Source organism: Aulonocara sp. 'chitande type north' Nkhata Bay, linkage group LG9, assembly GCF_057382095.1.
Source record: "Aulonocara sp. 'chitande type north' Nkhata Bay isolate Kocher_YH1m ecotype deep benthic linkage group LG9, A_spYH_male_GT1.1, whole genome shotgun sequence".
Taxonomy (NCBI): Eukaryota; Metazoa; Chordata; class Actinopteri; order Cichliformes; family Cichlidae; genus Aulonocara; species Aulonocara sp. 'chitande type north' Nkhata Bay.
The window spans coordinates 3,044,837-3,065,468 of record NC_141352.1 but is presented as its reverse complement, the minus strand read 5'-3'; the positions used below and the strand labels follow the sequence as shown (position 1 = coordinate 3,065,468).

Here is a 20,632-nt window from a genome sequence, read left to right as displayed (position 1 = left end):
GATGGCACGGCGGAGGTCTGCGTCAGGCAGTCACAGTAGTGCTGAGATGAGGTGGAGGCGGGCCAGAGGGCGGAGGAGCCTGAGCACGGGCACCATGTTCAACACCCAAATTACATTAAGGAAAAGTATTGTGTGAGCTGAAGTTGTGGGATTCACACTGTGGGAATCATGTTTCCATGGAGCAGCAGATTCCTGTAGCCTCACGTTCTCATTCAGAGAGTTCCCACCTTCCCCACGGCTTCTTTTTCCCCTGATCAGAGACATTAAGGTCATGAAGAACCTGTCTGCACTTATCGAACCGGCTGCTACTATGAACCAAACTAGTTTATCTGAGTCGTGCCATGAACACTGATATTCCGAGGAACGTTGTCAGTGTTAATGTCAGAGATGAGCACCTCCCTTTGGTTTGTGCGCTCAGGCTTTTTTTAAAAGGTAAAGTTACATTTCAGCTCGCAGAAACATGAAGAACAGGGTTCTGATTTCTTTTTCTATCGATCTATGAATTTCTAGTTAACATCTAGTTCATACCAAGAAAAATTAACTAATCCAAATGAACCCTATGAGGTGTCCATTGGCTTAGACCGGGCAGCGACTTCCTGGGTCCAAATGTATTCTGCTGGGCGCTCTGCCTCTTTCGCTTTAGGTTTAATCCTTCATCTCTTGAGCCTGAATGTGCAGCCATGAAACATGGACGAATACGAAATATTTGGCTGGTAACCAGCCACCAGACAAAGTACAGACATTCTGTACTTAAGTACAGTAGTGTAAGTATAAATACTACTGTTGAACAAATACTCCAGTAAAGTAGTGATTCAGTTAAAAAGTAGAGACTCTGAAATGTACTCAAAGTAATAAAGTAAGAGTAGCTCTTTGGAGGACGTTTCTATTGTGCACAGCTAACTGAGCCTCGTGCTGTATTAACGTAATGATCAAATAATAGCAGTAGATGGGATCCCAACTTTAGTCTCACTTAGAAGAAAAGAAGGAAAATAATAATAATTTACATGTAAGCTTGAAACGTCCAGTTTCTCGAACCCCACTGAGCATCCTTCGGTTAGCCTCTCTCCTGTCCTGTCTCAGCTGCACCTTTAGCTGCAACACACTGTGAGACAAACTGCACACAAACAGTTTGTGTGTTTGTGGAGCTGATAGAAACCCTGCATTTGCATTACATGCCACTTAAAGTGATCACTCCCTTTTGCAACTTCCGGACACCTGCAGTTGTTGATGTGACGTCCTCTGGTGGTTAATACACGAACTGTGCACGTGTTACTGTTCAGGCTCAAATCGGTGTGATGTTTGCAGGCCGTGCAGTGACAGGAAATAATAACGTTCCTCACATGTTGAACCAAAAGAAACAAGCCTGTTTTGAAAATATGAGGAGTAGAAAGTACAGATTTGTGTTTAAAAATGTAGGGAGTAAAAGTAAGAAACTACTCAAGTACAACTTCCCAGTTCTGCCAGCTGCATACATAAAACAGACCCCAACCAATCACAGCAGATGGCCCCGCCCCTCCCTGAGCCTGCTTCTGCTGGGGGTTTCTTCCTGTTAAAAAGGAGTTTTTCGTTCCCACTGTCGCCAAAGTGCTGCTCATAGGGGGTGATATGATTGTTGGGTTTTCTCTATATGTGTGTTATTGTAGGTCGACCTTAGAGTATAAAGCGCATTGAGGCGACTGTTGTTGCCATGGTCAAGATGACAGGTCCATGTTTCGATGTGTTTTTATTGAATTAAGTTTATGACAATCCATCAGTCTTTTCTAAGACATAATTACCCCGTGATCAATGTGAGTTATGAGTACAATATTCTTTTTTCTGTTGAATAACTTACAAAAAATGGCTGACTGCACCTTTAAAGTGTGTTTTAAAGGGCTGAGTGAAGGCGAAGAGCTGAAGACTTTAGTCATATATGTTTTATATAGCATCACACAGTAAAGACATACAGTACCATAAACTCAAGTCCTCTCCTGATAATGTTTGGAGTTCTGTTTGTTCAGACTTTAGACTAAAAGGCTAAAAATAGAAGATTTTATTGCTGTCAGTCTGCTGCACAAACCTGACGTCTTATTTTCTTGATTTCCTCATTTGTTGTGGCTGATCTGTGACCAAGATGACCAAAAACATTGGAGTATTTGACAAATCTGCCAGCTGTCTGAAGCCTCAGCAGCCACACCGGCCTGGTTTCAGTTATGTCACATACGGTTCATGCGATCGAAGCACCATAACTTCACACTTGTAGCTGAGCACATATTTGGGCGACTTGACTTTCTCACATCCTGATTTTACTTGAAGTGATTTGGTAGAAATGCTAAATCTTTCCTTAAAATGTTCATGATGTGACTTTAATCCCCAAGCTGGGAAAAAACCCTAATTCCTCCCTCTGTGAAGCTTTCTGTCTCCACCGTCTGTGCGTGACGACCTCTTATATTAGGTGTGTGTATGCGTTTGTGCAACCCTGCATGGATGCATGTGTGTTTGTACGCCACCACACCCACTCTTCTTGAGTGTGGAGATCTGAGTGTGGCGTTATGTGGGAAATGCTCTGGGAGGGTAGCAACAACTTGTGCTCTCCACTGCACTTTGAAGCGTGCACCCGTTCATCTGTTGCTTTGACAGGTTTGAGAAATCCCTGCTGGTTGGAGCTGAACGCCCCCCCGCCCGCTCGGCTTAGTACAGCCGGTTGTGATGCGTAACAGCGAGGCGTGCACGATTGCAAATATGAGCAAAGAAAAGAAAGAAAGAAGTCAGAAATCCCTCAGAGGTCATTCATCTCCTTAGTCCTGACAACAGAAACCAACAATCACTGATGTGAAGAAGATCAGGGAATGTTTCTCATTCCAAAGCTTGTTTTCAGGCTGAGACGAGGAGGTGAGGGGGAGACAGTGACATCACAGGGGTCACAGAGTGGGAGAACGTATGGAGGGAGGAAGGATCCACTGACAGCTACAGTATGTATATGGGCGTTTGTGTTTTAAAGATGTCTGCAGGTCCCACACACACACACTCGCGCTACAGAGACGTCACGTCAAACACACCTTGCCCCTCTCCTGCCTGTCAGTGCACATCACTCTCACACGCTGCATTAGTCTCCTCACTGCATTAGCTGTCCACGGCCTGGTTCCCTCCAGGACCTCGACCTCCTCCCCTCACAGGTCTGTTAGATTTTTGTATTAGTGCAGCTTCATCGTTGCATCTGTGTTGTAGTGTTTCACACAGGAAAGATCTGCGGGAACAGTTCGAGATGAATACATGTAAGCTAACAGGGTGTACTTCAGGCCACGCCCACCTTCAGAGACGGTGACTGCAGGAGATATAAAAGCAGATTCAGTATCCAGAGGACCACTAGAGTACCATATGGTTATTTCTGGACAGCGTCCATGACTTTAGAGGGACTGCTGGCTCTCCTAATCCTTTCTCAGGATATGTGATGTCCTCCCTTATCTTTCTTGTTCTGTTTTCGCTCACATTTTTACCCTGTAAAGCAAAGTTTTAAACAGCAATGAAATGCAGCTTCCACACCTCGACATAAACTCCATTTAGTACAAAGTTCGGGGAGGACGGTTCCAGGAACGGTGGATAGAAATTTACTTGGATTCAAACTGATTCCAACTACATGATTAATGCGGTGGCGTGGCTGAATCAACAAGACACCGTCGATGTTTGTCAGGGGCGAACGGCAGTCTGTCCCCTCGATGAACCGTCACTGAGCGCCCGTGGTCCTGCAGCAGCCCTGACCCGGCCGCTTCATGCTTCCTATCACAGCTCAGAGAGGCTCAGGAGCAGACAGAGGAGGAGGTCAGCTGGAGGACAGCAGCCTCGCCTGCCAGCTCCACCCAGATTAGACCGTTTTGGTAAAGCAGAGTGTGGTTGCTGTAAGCTGCTGTCCTCACATATTTAACTATGTTTGTGTTTTGCTGCATTGTCATTCGGGATGTTCCACTCATTTTAAAACCATCTGATCTCTGTGCCTGACATGCACTCACAGCACGTCCTCTGATTGTCGCCAAATTAACGACTCTTTTGCTCGATAACTTTTCACAGCCCTTCGTAGAACTGCTTCACAGTCGTGGGTCTTTCTGCGTCAGAGCACTTCACATGAGAGAAACTTCTTTGTCATCATTTTATCTTAGAAATCACACCAGTTGCAAGCTGTCTTGTCTAAACAGTGAAGGATTCCTAAAGATCCCAAGTAGGCCATGGCCTCATTCTTAGAGAGCACGCTCTGTACTTTTTCACTATTATAGGAAGTTCACGACGGATCTGTGCAGGCTTTGTGATTTACTGCACTTTTGTTTTCTTAATGTAAGCTTGCTTTACACAAAAATAAGTTTTTCCCCCCGGGTAAGATCCTGTGCTGACTGTTGTTCACAGCTGTCCCATCCACCAGTCTCTCATACCTACTTTACAATACTGTAAAGGCCAGAGCATGTTTACAGTATTGTTTAAAGCTCCACTGTATTTAGCAGGTTGGAGTCTTTGCTGTGACCCTGTCGTTGTACTGATGCTGTGGAAATGTTTATTGTGATGCTGTGTTGTTTTGACCTGACAAGCCCATTGTCCTGGTCAGGCCTGGTACAGAGTCCCTCTATCTGGCAGAGCAGCAGAAACATCACAGTTGCTTCTTTGACACTGTGTTGCAGCCTTTCATGTCCATGTAGTTTAGTGACCCCGTTCTTTACCTACGATGTCTCTTATTTTATTTTGGGTGCGGTTCTGGTCCCTAATTGTGGTTACGTAAGAATTCATCTTTTTCTGAATGGGAGCTGAGACAGATTACGTGCTGGACAAAGGAGTCAGCTGACGATTAGCAGCAAATACATCACAGTCCTGCAGGGTTTGAGATGTGTTTACCTTGCAGCAGTGTAATACCAGATCAGAGTTAACATGCAGGTAACTGTTACCTGGCTAAAAGTACAGCAACATGGAACAATACATGGAAAAGAAACAGAAATGGGAATAACCTTTGTACAGTATTTTTTTTCAAGATGGCTAAAAATTGAAATCCTGAATCAGCTAAACTGAGTCTGATTGCTGATACTTCACAGATTCATTTGTAATTGTAAGCAGAGCCTGTTCAAAGGTGATTGGTCAATAGGTGAACTACTAATCAGCTATCTGATTGTTCAGTCTGACGTCACTAGCCGTGTCTGGGACTAAACTCCGCTGCAGGTCCATATATCAAACGATCACTATGGCATTACTGAGAGTTGAAAAACTGTCTAAAGTCTTTCATCTTTAATAAAATGATCAGCGTTCTGCTCTACCAGGTGTAACAATTGAGTTTAACATCCAGGCATCCATGAAAACGGAATTTATGACATTTAACGCAGTTAGAAGTTAGCAGGGAGTTAGCTCGCTAGCTTCTATCTAAATACAATATAGCATGTCCTGACTGCGGGGTTTTGGAAACAAATTCAAACGTACAGCTCTGTTATCACTTCCAGCATAAATGAAGACAGAAAACTAAACAGCAGTGACGTTTGTAGGGTTACTGAAGTTGGGCTAGCTGGTATATAATGATGTGCTACGTGACCGCTAGCGACACAGCTATGTTAGCATAATATAAACAAGCTAACTTTTTTTCCACTCGATAAAAGTTAACGTGAGTGTTCTCGGTGGTCAGGAACAAATGTAATCGCGTGGCAGGATGCTGTAAAAGGACCAAACTTCAGCCAGGAGAACAACTGAGATAATCCATCCACAATACGAGGTTAGTCATTCATATACTGCTGCATGGGCTGGGCTGTAGTTACATCCTAAGGTTTTAAAAACTGAGCTTAAATAAATGATTAGCGGTAATAAAAGCCGAGGGAGGTCAACAGTGATCACTGACTGTTTTAGGAGCTTTTTGAGATCAAATAGAAGAAAATACAAAACATTAAACATGTTAACAACACAAAAGCCATATTAAACGCAGACTACTTTAGGCCTGGAAGTAGGATTCGTCACGTCATCACTGAACAACTGGATTGGTCCAAGAATTCTTCTCCTGTGACGTTAGTGAGGTGTGTTTACGGGGCTGCTGTCATGGGGAGCTTATGATTTGTCTCTGAAGGATGAGAATCACTTATACAGACAGACTCTAAATGTGACTCTTGAAGTATCGCAGATCATCAGTCCCATCAGTCATTATGACTTTCACAACTCCAGTGTAGGTAAATGGGAATATAAAGCCCTCTTTCACACTGCTGAAGCGCTCAGAGCACTTTACTCACTTTCACCCAGTCACACAAGCACTTTTTTTAAAGCAAAGTCCTTTCTGTCTACTCCAGTTCATCCAAAGCTATGCTGTTAAAATTCTGCTCTAGAGTCGTAGCTGTTAGGTCAGGTCATAGGCACGAGGTCATAACCAAGTTAGACTGACTGTATTCCTTGGCTGACTCCTGCATCCTGAACTTGTCCTACGAGTCCTACAATGCCCCCTCTACAACTAGTTCATGCATGAGTAGGATTAAGCAAAGCTTGTGCGTGTGTGCGTGCGTGCGTGCGTGCGTGCGTGCGTGTGTGTGTGTGTGTGTGTGTGTGTGTGTGTGTGTGTGTGCGTGCGTGCGTGCGTGCGTGCGTGTGTGTGCGCGTGCGTGCCTCTGTGCGTGCAGTTATGGCAGAGCAGTTCTGAGTGTGTCCTCAGATGCCTCTGATGTGTCTAAGCAGTAGCTGCTGCAGTCTGTGTTGCCATATTTTGTCCTCATACTGAGGTCAGGCAACCCCCAGCAGCAGCAGCTCTTACGTAATGCAGAATTTAGCTTTCAATACACAAAGACTCCCACTTATTATTCTCGGGCAAAAGTCACACTTTGAGGTACGAGCCCTTACTGGGCAAAGGCACCCTCTTGTTTCATACTAGCTGAGGGATTTTGCTTTTGGAGGCTTGTTTTTTAGCAGCATTGATTGCTTACTGGACCTACAGCTGGATGGTGAAAGCAGTGCTGATGTGACCACCCTTAGAGATCAAGTGGTCCAAGACAACTGAGCTGAACTTCCAGCTGAAAGAACCGGAGTTAATCTGTTAGCATCAAGCACGTAACAAGCAAATCGTTGTTCTTTATGGAATCAGTGCCTGTTCAAACACTTTCAGCACAAAGGCTGTGCTAACAAATGGGAGTTCATTTCAAAGGTCGCCTCTTCTGGAGCCTCTTTAGCACACGGCTAAAACAAATCCAAGCCTTAACATTAACGAGTATGTGGGTTAAACTGCTGTTTTCCCAAACCCAAACATTAGCGCTAACAGGTGCATTTCCATTTCAGTTCAGATAGCCAAACAACCCTGCTGTCTTTACATAAAACTCATTGTTGCAGCCAGGTACAAAAGCGACCCCCTAAGACTTCCTCCTTAAATCCAGCTTCACAGAGTTACATATATGACAGTTTTTGAGTTAAATGATTAAATTAAACTCATACATTTACTGTTTTATGTCCACTTTAAAAAATAAGCCATACATGACAGCTTAGGCGTTACAAATGTAAGACTGGAACTGGAGTGGAACTGGTTTCCCCTCTTTAAATCAATCCAGCACCTCACCGAATATAAATTTCAGTGTGAGCCGCATCCAGATGCTATGTGAAAGATGAAATGACTACATCTGAACAGGCGTTTGCAGAATCTTATGGTTCAGGAAAAGCAGGTTTGCAGTTATGATCTTCCACGTTTACATGAAAACATTGCTGCTTTCAGATGTGTCACACATTTGATCCATTTCACTTCCTTATTGGTTTGTTTTTTTAATTTAACAGATGCGGACACATTGGTTAACATTCAACTCTAGACAAATGTTAGAAAGCCAAAAGCTAGCCTGTTACCATCAAATGGTAAATGGACTGCTTCTTACATAGCGCTTTTCTACTCATCTGAGCACTCAAAGCGCTTCACACAACTTGTGCATTCACCCATTCACACAAGCACATCTTTCTAAGTGCTTCATAGCTAACATTCACACACGTTCATACTCCGATGGATCCATCAGAGAGCAATTTGGGGTTAGTATCTGTGGTGGGACCTGTGATACCACAAGAAAAGTCTGCTAGCGCTAACACTTCTTTAAAAATAACACACAACAGAAGTTTTCAGAATCTGAGGTTCCCCAAAGTTTAAACTTTGCATTGCAAAGTTAGCAATGCTCAAACAAAATCAGCCAGCAGAGCTCAGTGTTGCCCTCTAGGGAGACGGTTAAAGGTCAAGCAGTCATGATGAGTGTTGACGCTGTGTTGACGCGTCCTATTGCGCACTGACTCGCCTGCTAGGAGCTGTTCAAATTGGCGCACACACTTACCTGCACTCACTTGTGCTGCTTCACAGTCGGTCTTCGTCCCTCTTTCAGGCTGAGCAGTTCACCATCGGTACATTAAACACAACAGCACAAATCCAGCATGAAATTTTCCCCCGCGGACTGAGCTGAACTACTCAAAATTTGTCTAAGCTAAAAGACCTGAGGTGCAAAAACATTCACCAAGCCCAGACCCCATTGTTTCACACAAAAGTGAACACTTAAGTGCAAATTTCAGCCCCGTGGACGCTGTATCTGGTGTGATGCAGACAGTATGTGCAGACGACTTCAGAGTGGATTAAAAGACTAATATTGAAATGAAACTTTCTGCAGATATCTGTGAACGTGCCAAGATCGGTACAAGGAAATGAGGCATGAGCGATCAGCATGTTGTAGGCAGAAGTAATTACATTGTAAGTCATTTTAAGTAGCACGCTCTTCATTTTAAATTAGCAGGTATTTTACAGGAAAGGAGACCAAAAATATAGTGTAAGTGGTTTAAAGTTTGCAGAACAAGAATCAATATTTCCCATCTTCATTGTAAGTAGTTGGACAGCTGGCAGTATTATGGAGTGGCTTAACTTTGACTAACTTCCTGGTATTTTACTGGAAAGGATGTGCTGCTTTCCAAAGTTCTGGTAGTTGAAAGAGGAGAACAGTCACATTCATATTGGTAACATAAAAGAACAATTGAATACTAGAACATCCAGCCATCATGCACATCAGCATAATTGATGTTAAATAAAACAAAGATCCAAAAAGGCAAGTTTAACCCAGAGGCTTTGGGAACATGAGAGTCCTGTTAGGCTTCAGGATTCAGCGTCTTTACAACACATTCGTACTCCTGAAGCGTAACACGCTACGCCATGTGACAAATCGCTGGTATGTTACGCTTTCCGGTCACCCACCAACACATTCGGAAACAGGAGGAAACATGAGAACCGTTTGGACTAAATCTACACATGCACATTTATTTTCCTCTCATCATGAATCACTCTGGAAAACTCTAACACCATTAGTGTGGTGTGTGTGAAGGTCGGCAATGGTCTCGTGGGTCACTTAGCCTTCAGATAGTCCCAGCAAGTCTTTAGCAGGCAGTTAGTGTCTGCTGATGACGTGCAGACTTTTAAAAATGCATCTCTGACTGTGCTGCCACAGCTAGCATATGTCGCTAACTCCACGAGCCGCCAGTGCTGCATGAACATAGAAAAATAAATGTTCCGTGGTGTGATTGGACTAGTGGGCGGTATTATGAACTGTTCCCAATGTACCTGTGCAATTTATGTAGAAGTAATTTGTTTCATTCTTTCCTTTTTTACAGTTATTATATGGGTGGGTGTAAGGTCGATGCTGGATTGTGGAGCGCTGTAACCCCACATGTAGTAACAGCTCTGACTGGAAGTGAAGCAAGGTCATACGAAGCGTGCAGCGACCACGGTTACAAAGGCTTCTGACTGATTGGTTCTGGCTGCTAGTACAACTTCTACTGTTGCCTTACAGATGTTTTCTTTGAGTGATGGGTGCCCAGCAGACAGTATGGTGTTTCTAATAATAGCACAGAAGCAGAGCGAATTGAAAATATTTGAAATATCTTCCTAATCTTCTTTATCGAGTGGTGGTTCGTGTACAGATTAGGGAGCAAGGTTCCATACTGTGCACTTCAGGCTCCGCTCCTGCTGGTTTCAGCACCTTGGACAGAACCATAGCAGTAGAAATATGTGCTTGATTGTATGTAGCCTGTGATCTCATTGGGGAGACAGAGAATCCAGCCTGAGCTCGAGCACCAGTGTTTTTGAGCGAGTGGTGACCCTGCCGACGGAGTGTTTTCTGCCTCCTGTCGAGACAGACGATGCGCACCCCACCACGGCCCCGTGCACGTCTGATATATGAAAGCTTTTTTGACTTTGGGTGGCGTCCTGTCTGTTCGCCTCACTGTCACCCTCTGTGGACACAGCTAGGAGAGGGTTGCCAACGGTGTATCCCTCCTTCTCTCCGCAGCTACTCCCCTCCCTCCATTACTCCCCTTCCTCAGTCCCTTCCCGTTTCTTCTATTCCTTGCTCTGTTTGTCTGCTCTTTTACGCTCGCTCATCCTAGAAATCCTCTTTTCTGCTTTTCTTATCTCTTCTCACTGAAACGTCTGATCAATTCCTCTCTGTGTCCTCGCTGACACCAGCCTGCCTTTCCCTCCTCGTCCTCATTCCGCAGACTCTTTCCGTTTTAACCTCTTGCACCCTAACAGTCAGTTGGAGGTCTGGGACTTGTTGGACAAGAGCTGAAGCATGATTACAGGGTTAGAGAGGAAAGGAGAGGGCTGTGCGAAGTCAGGCAGTGTGAGGGGAGGCACTAGCTGGCGGGGCCTGGGACCTGAACTAGACAGACAGTAAAACGTCACCACGCCAAAGCCAGACTCCCCGACTGTGATCGCGTGTGTGTGTCTGTGTGTTTGTGTCCCTGTGTGTGGTGATTTTGCGTGTGCATGTGTGTATGTGTGACTGGGGGTTCACAGTGTTAGTAGCTCACAGCCAGCTGAGGCTGCAGTGGAGACAGACAGAGGCACTGAGCAGCACATAGCAAACACCGCTGATTGTTGGTTGTGTAGCACTGGGATATCTGCTTTTGGAGGAAATTTAGCAGGTGAGAGTACAGTTGTGTGTCTGTGTGCGTCTTTCTTTCGTGCAACAGAACCCTCCGTGCAACTGTGTATATTTTGGCAATGCCTGTTGTATTTGTGTAATGTGTATGCCAGCATGTTTGTGTGATTTTGGTAGCCTTGTGTCATTAAAATGAAGACATCAGCATGATCACCGAGGCGAGTGAACTAACATCCAGTCATCTGTGTTGCGGCTGCAGGTAGTAAACTGACCTCGGGGAAACAGACGGCAGCGTCGCACCCGGAGCCGCAGGTGTGGCCACACTCGCTTGACCAGCAGCAGGCCTTGGCTTCAGACTTCTTATCAGGTACAGAGTTTAGTGGCTCCACAGTATCGTCCTTTCATCTTAACTTGTTAACACTGATTCACGACATCGTTTGGACCTTCTGTGGTCACAGTGGGACATTTTCAGGAAATGATGTCGTTTTTGACCAGAAAAACTGGACTGGACCAGTGCTCGAGTCTGACTTTGTAGCTTCCAAACCAGTGACTGCCCCATATCCAAACCATCTCAAGGTTTTCTGTCTCAGAATTAGCTCTAGATAGACTTTGGGCATCACATATACACACAAAGCAAGTGTATCACTAACTGGAAGCATGATGTCCAGGGAGGATTTAAGAAAACTGACATTGAATATCTGTCTAAATATTTATATATGAATTGTTGATTAAAATGTTTGCATCAGTCGTTCTCTGTGATTTCCAAAAAGCTTCTCACGCTGGCTGCTCCTCGCCTGGGCGCGTCTTAAAGGCGCTCGGGCCCAGAGAAGCAGCGCAGTTGGAGCTTCACGTTACTTTGCTTTGCATGGTGGAGCAGCCTCAGAGTGTAGCCACCACGTTTCCAAACCCATGCAGCTTATTCACTAATGGTTTTTGTCTTTGTCCAGTGTAGATACAAATTATGTGCATTACATGGTAAAAACCCAAATTATTGTCTAAATGTAGTTTAAATGTATCGTTTTAAAGTAAAGATTGAGCGGCTCAGCCTCTTTGGGCCACTCCTCTGACTCCCACTCGTGTTTCTGTGGAAAGTATTTCTAGCATCATTCCAACACAGAGCAACATAGACTGTATATAGAGTATAAATAATGATTTGTGTCTGCTCTCCTCTTTGCTGTCTGCCCTCACGTCACACCTCCACTCAGTCGACTTCTCTTCTATATATTTGCCTGCGTCTCATTGCTCTCTCTCTTCTCTTGTCTTCACCTTTTCCATTGCTCCCTCCTTCCCTGCTGCCAGTCTCCGTGGCAACTTATTCTAATCCTCTGGGCTTTCAGACCAGCCCCGCACAAAAGATGGATGCTAACCTGATGGGAGCGTTTTCAGGTATCCTCCCAATATTTCCTTCTAACAGAATCACAGATGTGAGTGCTGCTGTAACAGCAGTGCTGAGATATTAACTGTGTGTGTGTGTGTGTGTGTGTGTGTGTGTGTGTGTAATTGAATGATGCTTATCATTACTCAGCAACACTGTCTGATGGGGTCTGTGTCACTACAGAGTCTCCTACTTACAAACACAGGGCTCGCTCATGCATGGAGAGCCTGCTACACATGATGAAGTGCTGCGTTGTGTCTGCAGCTTTGATATTGTCATATTTCAGAATATGAACACTGTAATTATCTATTGTGTATATTTGAAGTAAGGGCTTTGTATCCTGTGTGCATATGTGGGTTATTGTGTTAACCTCAGAGCAGCCGAGTAGCACTGAAGTCATGAAGTTGAGCATCATGCACTCCTGACCTCTCTGTGCAGACACGGGGCTTGTGCAGAGACTGTCAGTTAGCTCCTTTCTTCAGAGCCAGGTCCATTTTTATCTTTCCGTCACAGAAGACACATTTGAGATCAACATTTTCATTCTCATGACCATTTATTGTGCGGAGCTTTCTCCGGTCATGGGCGGCTACTCCAGTGTTTACTCTGGTGTTGCTCCAGTTTAAGTCGTTCCTCCTTTTGCTTTCCAGGCTTCATCTGCATTTTGCACTACTCTGTGTGACTAATTATCATGTATGTGTGTGCTATTATTAAATATGTGTTCTGGGCTAACGTCACTGTCTTCACATGCTGTTGATGGCTTCTTAAAATTTTGGCGGTACAGTAGCTGCAGCATCATATCGTAAGTATCTGTATTTCTAGCCTTTCACAGCTGACGGCTGAGCGGGCGACGCGATAACTCAAGCAGGAAGTCTCAAATTGATCCCATATTAAAATGGATGCGTTGGGATCACAGTGATTTTCCTTGTGTTTGAGCCTTTCCTTCTTTGGCTTTGCTAACACGTTCTCACAGTGAGCGCTCTGTTTAGCTTCACATTAAACTCAAACACTCTTTGATATGATTTGGATTTCATAGTTGAATCGATTACTACCAAAGCAAAGTCCCTGAGGCAGCAACCAGCCTGAGCGCTGACATTTCCAGCACCCTGCTGCAGTCAGTAAGAGACGTTTGAATAGCTGCATTTGGTCTTTTGCTGTTTCTCAGTGGAAGAAGTTGTAAAACTTACAGTTAACAAGTCCAACGTTTGGAGTCTTTGTTGGTCAGTGTTGGACACCACTGGTGAACTGACTTGTATTTGTACGTGTTTTGTTGGTGTATTTGATTTCAGCATTGTATGCTGAAAGAAAAACAAAAACATTTTGAGGGAGCGGACTCAAGCACGTGACTTTCATTTATATATATATTTCCATTATTATAATATCAGCGCTGAAGCTCTGCCTGCCAGAACATTCGCTGTGCTCTGTCTCTGCAAACATACCTTAGCCTTCATCACTGTGGATGATTACAGCTCATTATTTCCTTCCTCATTAAAAATGCGACTTCCAACCAGGAACTTTGCCCCAGAATAGCCAATAGTTGTCCACGCTGACGAATTGCATTTGTGGACGTGACCCTTGTTGGTTGCATGCAGAGCTTTAGCCGTCACTGGCTTGGTATCTGCTGGTAGTTTGCAGAGTGACACACACTCACAGTGTGAGCTATAAGGCTGAGTTATGCCTTTCACCATGCCAGCCTCTGCAGAGCCAGCTCTCATTGTTGTCTTAATGAGACCTGCCGTCTCTGGGCCACCAAAACACCCTGCAGGCTTGGACACACACACACACACACACACACACACACACACACACACACACACACACACACACACACACACACACACACACACACACACACTCTGACCTATAAATCAAATCAAATCAAATCACTTTTATTGTCACATCACATGTGCAGGCACACTGGCACAGCACATGCGAGTGAAATTCTTGTGTGCGAGCCCCACAAGCAACAGAGATGTGCAAACACAACAACACAAACGAGCAAAATACAAGAATGGCCAACCTGAAACTAATAAATACATGTACAATATATAATAGTGTATGCATTTCTGGATGTGTATACTAAATATTTTCCTGTGTGTGTGTGTGTGTGTGTGTGTGTGTGTGTGTGTGTATACACATTTTTACAAATTAAATAGTAAAAAAATAAAATAAAATAATAATAATAATAATAATAATAATAATAATAAAAAAATATATAAAATATACAGAGTTGAATATGTGCAAAACAAGTGGCATTACTGTACAGTATGGAGTGCATAATGTTAAAGTTCCAGTAGTGAAGCTGAGGTGTCTATGACGTGTTCAGCAGTCTGATGGCCTGGTGGAAGAAGCTGTCTCTCAGTCTGCTGGTACGGGACCGGATGCTGCAGAACCTCCTTCCTGATGGAAGCAGTCTGAACAGTTTATGGCTGGGGTGACTGGAGTCCTTGATGATCCTCCCCGCTTTCCTCAGGCACCGCTTCCTGTAGATGTCTTGGAGGGAGGGAAGCTCACCTCCAATTATCCGTTCAGAGCACCGCACTACTCGCTGGAGAGCTTTGCAGTTGTAGGCGGTGCTGTTGCCATACCAGGTGGTGATGCATCCAGTGAGGATGCTCTCAATGGCACAGTGATAGAAGGTCCTGAGGATGCGGGGGCTCATGCCGAATCTTTTCAGTCTCCTGAGAAAGAAGAGGCGCTGCTGCGCCTTCTTCACTGTTTTGTTTGTGTGTACTGACCACGTAAGATCCTCAGCCAGATGTACTCCAAGGAACCGGAAGCTGCTCACTCTCTCCACAGCAGCGCCATTGATGGTGATGGGGGTGTGTACTTCTCTGCACCTCCGGAAGTCCACTATCAACTCCTTTGTCTTTGCGACGTTGAGGGTGAGATGGTTGTCTTGACACCAGTGGGTCAGGGCGCTGACCTCCTCCCTGTAAGCCGTCTCATCACCGTTGGTGATAAGACCCACCACTGTAGTGTCGTCCGCAAACTTCACAATGATGTTGGAGCTGTTAGTGGCTGTGCAGTCGTAGGTGTAGAGTGAGTACAGGAGAGGGCTCAGTACACACCCCTGTGGAGCACCAGTGTTCAGTGTGACGGGGGATGAGGTGATGCTGCCCAGTCTGACCACTTGGCGTCTGTCAGACAGGAAGCTAAGGATCCAGCTGCAGAGGGAGCTGCTCAGTCCTAGATCCTGCAGTTTCCTGTCCAGCTTCGAGGGAACGATGGTATTGAATGCTGAGCTGTAATCTACAAACAGCATCCTCACATACGTGTCTCTCTTCTCCAGGTGTGACAGGGCAGTGTGTAGTGTCAGGGCTATGGCATCATCAGTGGACCTGTTGTGGCGGTATGCAAACTGTAGAGGGTCCAGTGAGTCGGGTAGTGCAGAGCAGATGAAGTCCCTGACCAGCTTCTCGAAGCATTTGCTTACGATGGGGGTCAGGGCTACAGGTCGCCAGTCGTTCAATGAGGAGATGGTGGAGGATTTGGGTACAGGGACGACGGTGGCCATTTTGAAGCAGGCTGGGACTACAGACAGAGAGAGGGAAAGGTTGAAGATGTGCGTGAACACTCCAGCCAGCTGAGCCGCGCATGACTTCAGGACGCGGCCGGGAATCCCGTCCGGACCTGTAGCTTTGCGTGCGTTCACCTTCCTGAAGCACTTCCGCACATCCTCCTCAGACACAGTGTGCGCTCTGACGTCATCCGCGGTGCGCACACTGTCCGGTCTCATGGTGTTCGCTGTGTCGAATCTAGCGTAGAATACGTTTAGATCCTCACACAGAGAGGCCGTGGTCTGCGGTGTGCTGGTTTTCCCTCTAAAGTCTGTGATCGTGTTGAGTCCCTGCCACATACTCCGCGGGTTGTCAAACTGTTGCTCCACCCTGTCCCTGTACTCACGTTTGGCTGCTTTGATCGTCTTCCGGAGTTGGTAATGTGCGTGTTTGTAGTCCGATGTGTTCGCGGAGGCAAAGGCGGTGTTCCGTGCCGCGCGAACATCTCCGTTAATCCAGGGTTTTTGATTTGGGAAGGATTTGACTGTTCTGGATGGGACGACATCTTCCACGCATTTCCTGATGAATACACAGAGTCAGTCTGTGGATTTATCAATGTCTCTGGCGGCCACGTGAAACATTTCCCAGTCCGCGTGATCAAAACAGTCCCGCAGCGCAGACTCCGATTGGTCCGTCCAACAGTGCACCGCCCTCCGGGTTGGAGCTTCCTGTTTCAGCTTCTGCCTGTAGGCGGGCAGGAGCAGGATGGAGCAGTGATCTGATTGGCCGAATGGGGCGCGGGGGAGGGCTTTGTACGCATCCCGGAAAGAGGTGTAGCAGTGGTCGAGTAGCCGGTCTCCACGTGTGTTAAAAAGGATGTGTTGATGGAGTTTTGGTGAGACTTTCTTCAGGTTTCCCTTATTAAAGTCTCCGGCTGTGATAAACGCTGCCTCTGGGTGTGCGGTTTCCTCGCTGCTGATCGCGCTGTACAGTTCCCTGAGTGCACGGTCAGTGTCGGCTTGTGGGGGAATGTAAACAGCCGTAATAATCACTGCTGTAAATTCCCTCGGTAGCCAGAATGGCCGGCACTTAATCATCAGGTACTCCAGGTCCGGTGAGCAGAAGGATTTGACCGGGTGCACGTTCGCATAATCACACCAGCTGTTGTTGATCATGAAACACACACCACCGCCTCTGCTTTTCCCAGTAAGATCCTGTGACCTGTCCGCGCGATGCACGGAGAACCCCGGCAGTTGTATTGCGGAGTCCGGTACTTTGTCCGATAGCCAGGTTTCTGTGAGGCAGATCACGCAGCAGTCCCGCATCTCTCGCTGGAATGAGATCCGTGCCCGAAGCTCGCACAGCTTGTTCTCCAGAGACTGCATATTAGCCAGTAATAAACTGGGTAACGGTGGTCTGTAAGTGCGCCGTCTCAGTCGAACCAGAACGCCAGATCTTCTATACAAGTACAGCTGACACGTGCATCAGTTTGGGACTCATGCAGGTGAAGAGTCTCGTTCATTGTTGCGACCACGTTCATGACCTCATCTCTCACACATGCTGTGTATGTTCAGGCCCCTCCCCTCTACGAGCGTATTCAGAGCTGTAATGTTGACTGCATTCAGGTTGTATGTGGTGTTTTCTTTGACCTTCTTACTGTTTCTTCCTCTTCTCTTCATGTCACAGTGAGTAATGCTGTCGGTGCAAAGAGAAGGTTTACCTGTTTGTCTGCTTTCTTGTTCCTCAGGTTTCTCCCAGCCTGGAGGGATTGGGATGAACGTGGAGGTGGGAGCTGCACCCCTTCAAGCAGAAAAGCCTCCAAGTATTGCAGATCCTCAGATTCTCACACCTCCAGCAGGATCAGTCGCCCCTAAGGAGCACAGCCCCATGCTGCCCGAACCACAAGCTCCTCGCAGCCCTTTGGATGTATCAGCAGGTAAGACTCATGCATTGAACTCACACGCCACAGTGTTTTTCTTCAACGCCAGTTTTGGTTTTTTAATCTAAACTAAAGCACAAGGTAACTTTAGTTTCAGCTTCTCCAAATAGCTTGTCTACGGATCAGCACCTTTGCATTTCCTGTGCATTTAAAATTCGCTCAAACTGTGTCGATTTTTCTTGTTTTCCCTTAAATTAAGTCAAAACTTGAAGTGAGAACAGATTAAGAGTATTGTTGCATGTGTGTTGCGGCTGAAACCGTGTATTTGATTGACTTTGAGTTTTAATTTTGAAGATGGAAAATGTTTTAAGGATCACGTGGTTTGGTTTGAATACTCATAAATGGCTTGTAGCAAAGGGAACCTTGGCACTCTCACCTGAAATAATTTTTGAAACACACATACTTGAATGATGTGGACAAAAACACAATTGGAAATGAACTGACCAAATCAGTGAACTATTGAACCTTTAGTGTCTAAGAGCATGTCCTCATAATGTAGGTGTGTGTGTATCTTCTTCCAATCCCTGCACCACAATAACTGCTCAGTTTGGAAGCAGTGTTTCCTGTTATGCTTGCTCGTCACTCGTGCTGTACATGTTGGTGTAGCTGCAGAAAGGAGGTCAGTGTGCAGGTCAGTGATCTCTGTGTTGCACAAAGACACGCTCAGCTGTCTGTGTCCTTCACTGTCCACACTTTACGACTTTGGACCGGCCGATCGCAGACTCTGCTGCTCTCCAGTTCAGTGTGCGTGCATCCTAGAGAAGCAGAGTCTTACTTGTTGTCTTGCTGTGGCTTGTGTCGCTTGACAGAGCTGTGCTAAAATGCACAAAAGCGTCACAGCAGCCGAGGCACCTGTAACTGCAGGTGGTCAGCTGTTAATCAGTCTGCAGAGTCATGCACCCATTAGACGCCCTTTTAGATCAGCTAACAGGGCTTGTTCTTCTCAGACCCCAAAATTGAAGGTTTGTGTATGCCAGGAAAAGCTACAGGAGTGAAAACAAATGTGATGTACTGTACACACAGAGGCTATGTTTAAGAATGTCTGTCATTCCTGAAACGTTTGTGTTCAGCCCCTTGAATTAAAGCTAGACGTCTGCAGTCAGATTGTTTTAAAGTTCACTGTGGTGAATCCAGACACAAAGCTACAAAAAAGGTCATTGTCCAAAACTTTATGGATCTAACTGTAAATTCCCAAACAGTCTCAAATAGCAGGAGCAGGAAACAAACACTAAGCGTGGGTAAAAATCCTGAAGGATCAGCAAAATTCCTAGTAAGGAAAAGTCTTACATTGGGCAGGAGAAGCATAATGCAGTGTCGTTTCTTTGCTGTCTCAGCTCCATGTAGATTTATAGGCTGAACCTTTAAATCTAGTAGAACCCCAACGATGTGTGTCTGCAGTCTTCTGATACTGAGGCTTGATCTCAGAGTATCCAGCCACACACATACTGTCTTCAAACTACAGGTTCTTTCTCCAAACACTCACTCAGATTGTGTCAGTCACAGTGTAGTTAATGCAGACGAGTCACATAATAATAATATTAATAATAATAAAATATTCCTGAATAACATCAGTATTGTTTTCTTAATTGTCATTATTGACAAATGTTTTTGGATAATTGTAAAAAATAAATTCGAGTCAGAAACAAAACCAACAAACAGGCTCCTAAAGAGGAGTCCTGGGGTCCTGATTACTCCAGGTTTGTGTTTCAGAGGGTGGTGGGAGTCAAAGAGGAGGTACTGGTCCGTGTGTGTGGGGGCTTCAGGTAAACTTCAGTGCTGAGGTTTCTATTCACCTCAGTGTCCATCCATCTTCCTCCACTTTGGTCTTAGAACCGAAGAAGCTTCTCTTATTGGAGGTGAAAAGTCTTCAAGATAAAGTCCAGCCGCTTTTCTACAGCTGCCCATTGAAGTGTGTGTTTTATGTCTGCCTGTGAAGCACTCGGGAACACAGAGTGACTCAACTTTGCAGCAAACCCTAGCCCCCTCCCTCTTCAAGATCCAGACTGCACATGCTTGAACCTTCGTCTGACTGCCATGACACCAACTGACAGCCCACAGTGCAACAACAAACTGCACTGAGCAGATGTAACCATGTACAAATAATAATCTAATAATAATAATCATTCTGGCCCAGTAGACATTTGTACTCCAGAGATATCCTGAGTCATCATTAAAATACAAAATATCCAAAAAGGCTAAGAAACTGTATGTTAAATACTTTTGTAAGATAATACTTCTGACTTTGCAGCTGCCATTATTGACAAAATGAAGATATATTAGAAAGTACAGAAGAAACTGGGTATGACATCTTAGAGAGTTCTAGAAATCCTCAGAGTAAATGAAAGCCAGGATCTGCAACATGAAACTGCTGTGAGATAATGACACATCAGTCCATTTGAAAGTTTTTTAGAGTCCCTTATTTGGATGGAGCGGTAGGGTGTCAGCTAAAATTAGCAAACCTTTCTGTTGATCTGCATCCATAAACTGTATGATGACCACTTTGAAAACAAAACAAACAAACGATAGAATAAAAAAAACATACACGAATACAGTGGAAGCCCAGATGTCCCAGTTTCCCGCTGGGATTTGAATCTGGCAGCATGAAATTTGTCTTAAAGCTCCATGTGGGCATGCCACGTGATCTGTGTCTACAGTGACTTGCAAAAGTATTCAGCCCCCTTGAACTTTCCCACATTTTGTCACATTACAGCCACAAACATGAATCAGTTTTATTGGAATTCCAGGTGAAAGACCAACACAAAGTGGTGCACACGTGAGAAGTGGAACGAAAACCATACGATTCCAAGCATGTTTTACAAATAAATAACTGCAAAGTGGGGTGTGCGTAATTATTCAGCCCCCTGAGTCAACACTTTGTAGAACCACCTTTTGCTGCAGTTCCAGCTGCCAGTCTTTTAGGGTCTGTCTCTATCAGCTTTGCACATCTACATTCTTCTTTGAAACAGCT

At 45.2% G+C, this 20,632-nt stretch overlaps 1 protein-coding gene across 10 annotated transcripts in view; it reads left to right on the top strand.

The window, feature by feature from the left end:
* The window catches only part of LOC147321429 (uncharacterized), a 120,728-nt gene that overhangs the window by 45,784 nt on the left and 54,312 nt on the right, over positions 1-20,632 (top strand). For 8 of the 10 annotated variants that reach the window (XM_086305359.1, XM_086305349.1, XM_086305350.1 and 5 more), the window contains 3 exons: positions 11,113-11,220; positions 12,153-12,239; positions 17,473-17,661. In XM_086305359.1, the coding sequence (XP_086161485.1) occupies positions 11,113-11,220; positions 12,153-12,239; positions 17,473-17,661 (384 nt within the window). The remainder of the gene's footprint in view (positions 1-11,112; positions 11,221-12,152; positions 12,240-17,472; positions 17,662-20,632) is intronic. The other 2 variants (XM_086305355.1, XM_086305353.1) reach the window with 1 other exon arrangement.